Genomic DNA, 1,141 nt, shown 5'->3' with positions numbered 1-1,141 from the left:
GATAGTAAATGCATATTATGACTGCAGATTTGAATAGCATATCATAACATCAGAAACTTATTTGCCGTTCTCCAACGACTCTGTCTTTTCCGCCGATTTCTCCGGTAACTTCTTCATCGGTTGTCCAGTCCGCACAATGGGGATTGTCTTTTCCTCGGCCGGTGGCGGAATTGCCTTTTTGGGTGCCGTTATCGTCAAAATTCCATCCGAAGACAGTGATGACACAATGTTGTTCTGATCGTGTCCCGCCGGCAACATGTAACGTCGCACAAAGTGCCTTTCGATGAAACCATGCTCGTCCTGCTTCTCCTCGTGTTTCCCTTCAACGACGATCGCCTTGTCGGTAGCTTTTACCGTGATTTCTTCCGGTGAAAACTGCTGAACGTCCAGGTTGATTTGGAATTTGTCGCCTGTCACGTCAACCGTTGATCCGGAATCGTTGCGTAATGCAACCCACGGACGATTGTAGCCGATTCTTGAACGCTTCGGTGCTCCTGCGGCTGTCAACGCAGTCAGCAGTTCGTTGGCAGTTATTCCACTACCGAAATGCTGATCCAAAATGCGGGAGGCTCGCAGCGGACTGTCCAAGCAGTCATCCCACCAGTCACGGAACAGAATAGGAATTAGCGACATTGTTTACGGTTGTAATTCCACGGATTACGGTTTGCACTTGAATTAATATTATCTTCACTACACTTCGATTCACTTTGCTAGATGAGTCACTTACGCGTATCGTATTTCGAGTTCAAACTGATGCGCTTTCGGGCACTCAGTCACCCTTTTATACGAGCGCGTTCATCGGCGCGTGACGCGTAGCAGGTAGCTCACGAGAAAAACTCGACTGTTGGGGAAAGTGCTCGAACAATCTGATATTGAGTGGTATGATTCATCGTGTTCATCGTTCTTGTTTGCGCTCAGTGAGACTCAGTAAGCTTGTTCTAGAAACGGCGTTATAGATAATATAGATAATTTGAAAAAGTACTCGAGATATCTAGAAAAATCTATATTTAAAATGCACTCACATTTATCGATGCACTATTTATTTACGGTTGCCATTTTCACCAATAAGAGCGTTGTTTGAATTCCTCTCACAGAATATGCTCGAAAGGCGCGAAAATAACTGCTCAATATTATCGCGCCT

At 45.3% G+C, this 1,141-nt stretch overlaps 1 protein-coding gene across 1 annotated transcript; it reads right to left on the bottom strand.

Moving 5' to 3' along the window:
* Window positions 1-711, bottom strand: LOC131692531 (protein lethal(2)essential for life-like). The gene has a single exon (XM_058979642.1). The coding sequence runs from the start codon at window positions 631-633 to the stop codon at window positions 58-60; it is 576 nt and encodes a 191-aa protein (XP_058835625.1). The 5' UTR covers window positions 634-711; the 3' UTR covers window positions 1-57.
* Window positions 712-1,141: the final 430 nt, after the last annotated feature.

The sequence above is a fragment of the Topomyia yanbarensis genome, chromosome 3 (genome assembly GCF_030247195.1).
Source record: "Topomyia yanbarensis strain Yona2022 chromosome 3, ASM3024719v1, whole genome shotgun sequence".
Lineage (NCBI taxonomy): Eukaryota > Metazoa > Arthropoda > Insecta > Diptera > Culicidae > Topomyia > Topomyia yanbarensis.
Note: the sequence above shows the minus strand (reverse complement) of the source record. Positions and strands in the feature narration are given on the sequence as shown.

Coding starts and splice junctions, on each gene's coding strand:
- LOC131692531 (XM_058979642.1), bottom strand. CDS start 633: ATGTCGCTAATTCCTATTCTGTTCCGTGACTGGTGGGATGACTGCTTG.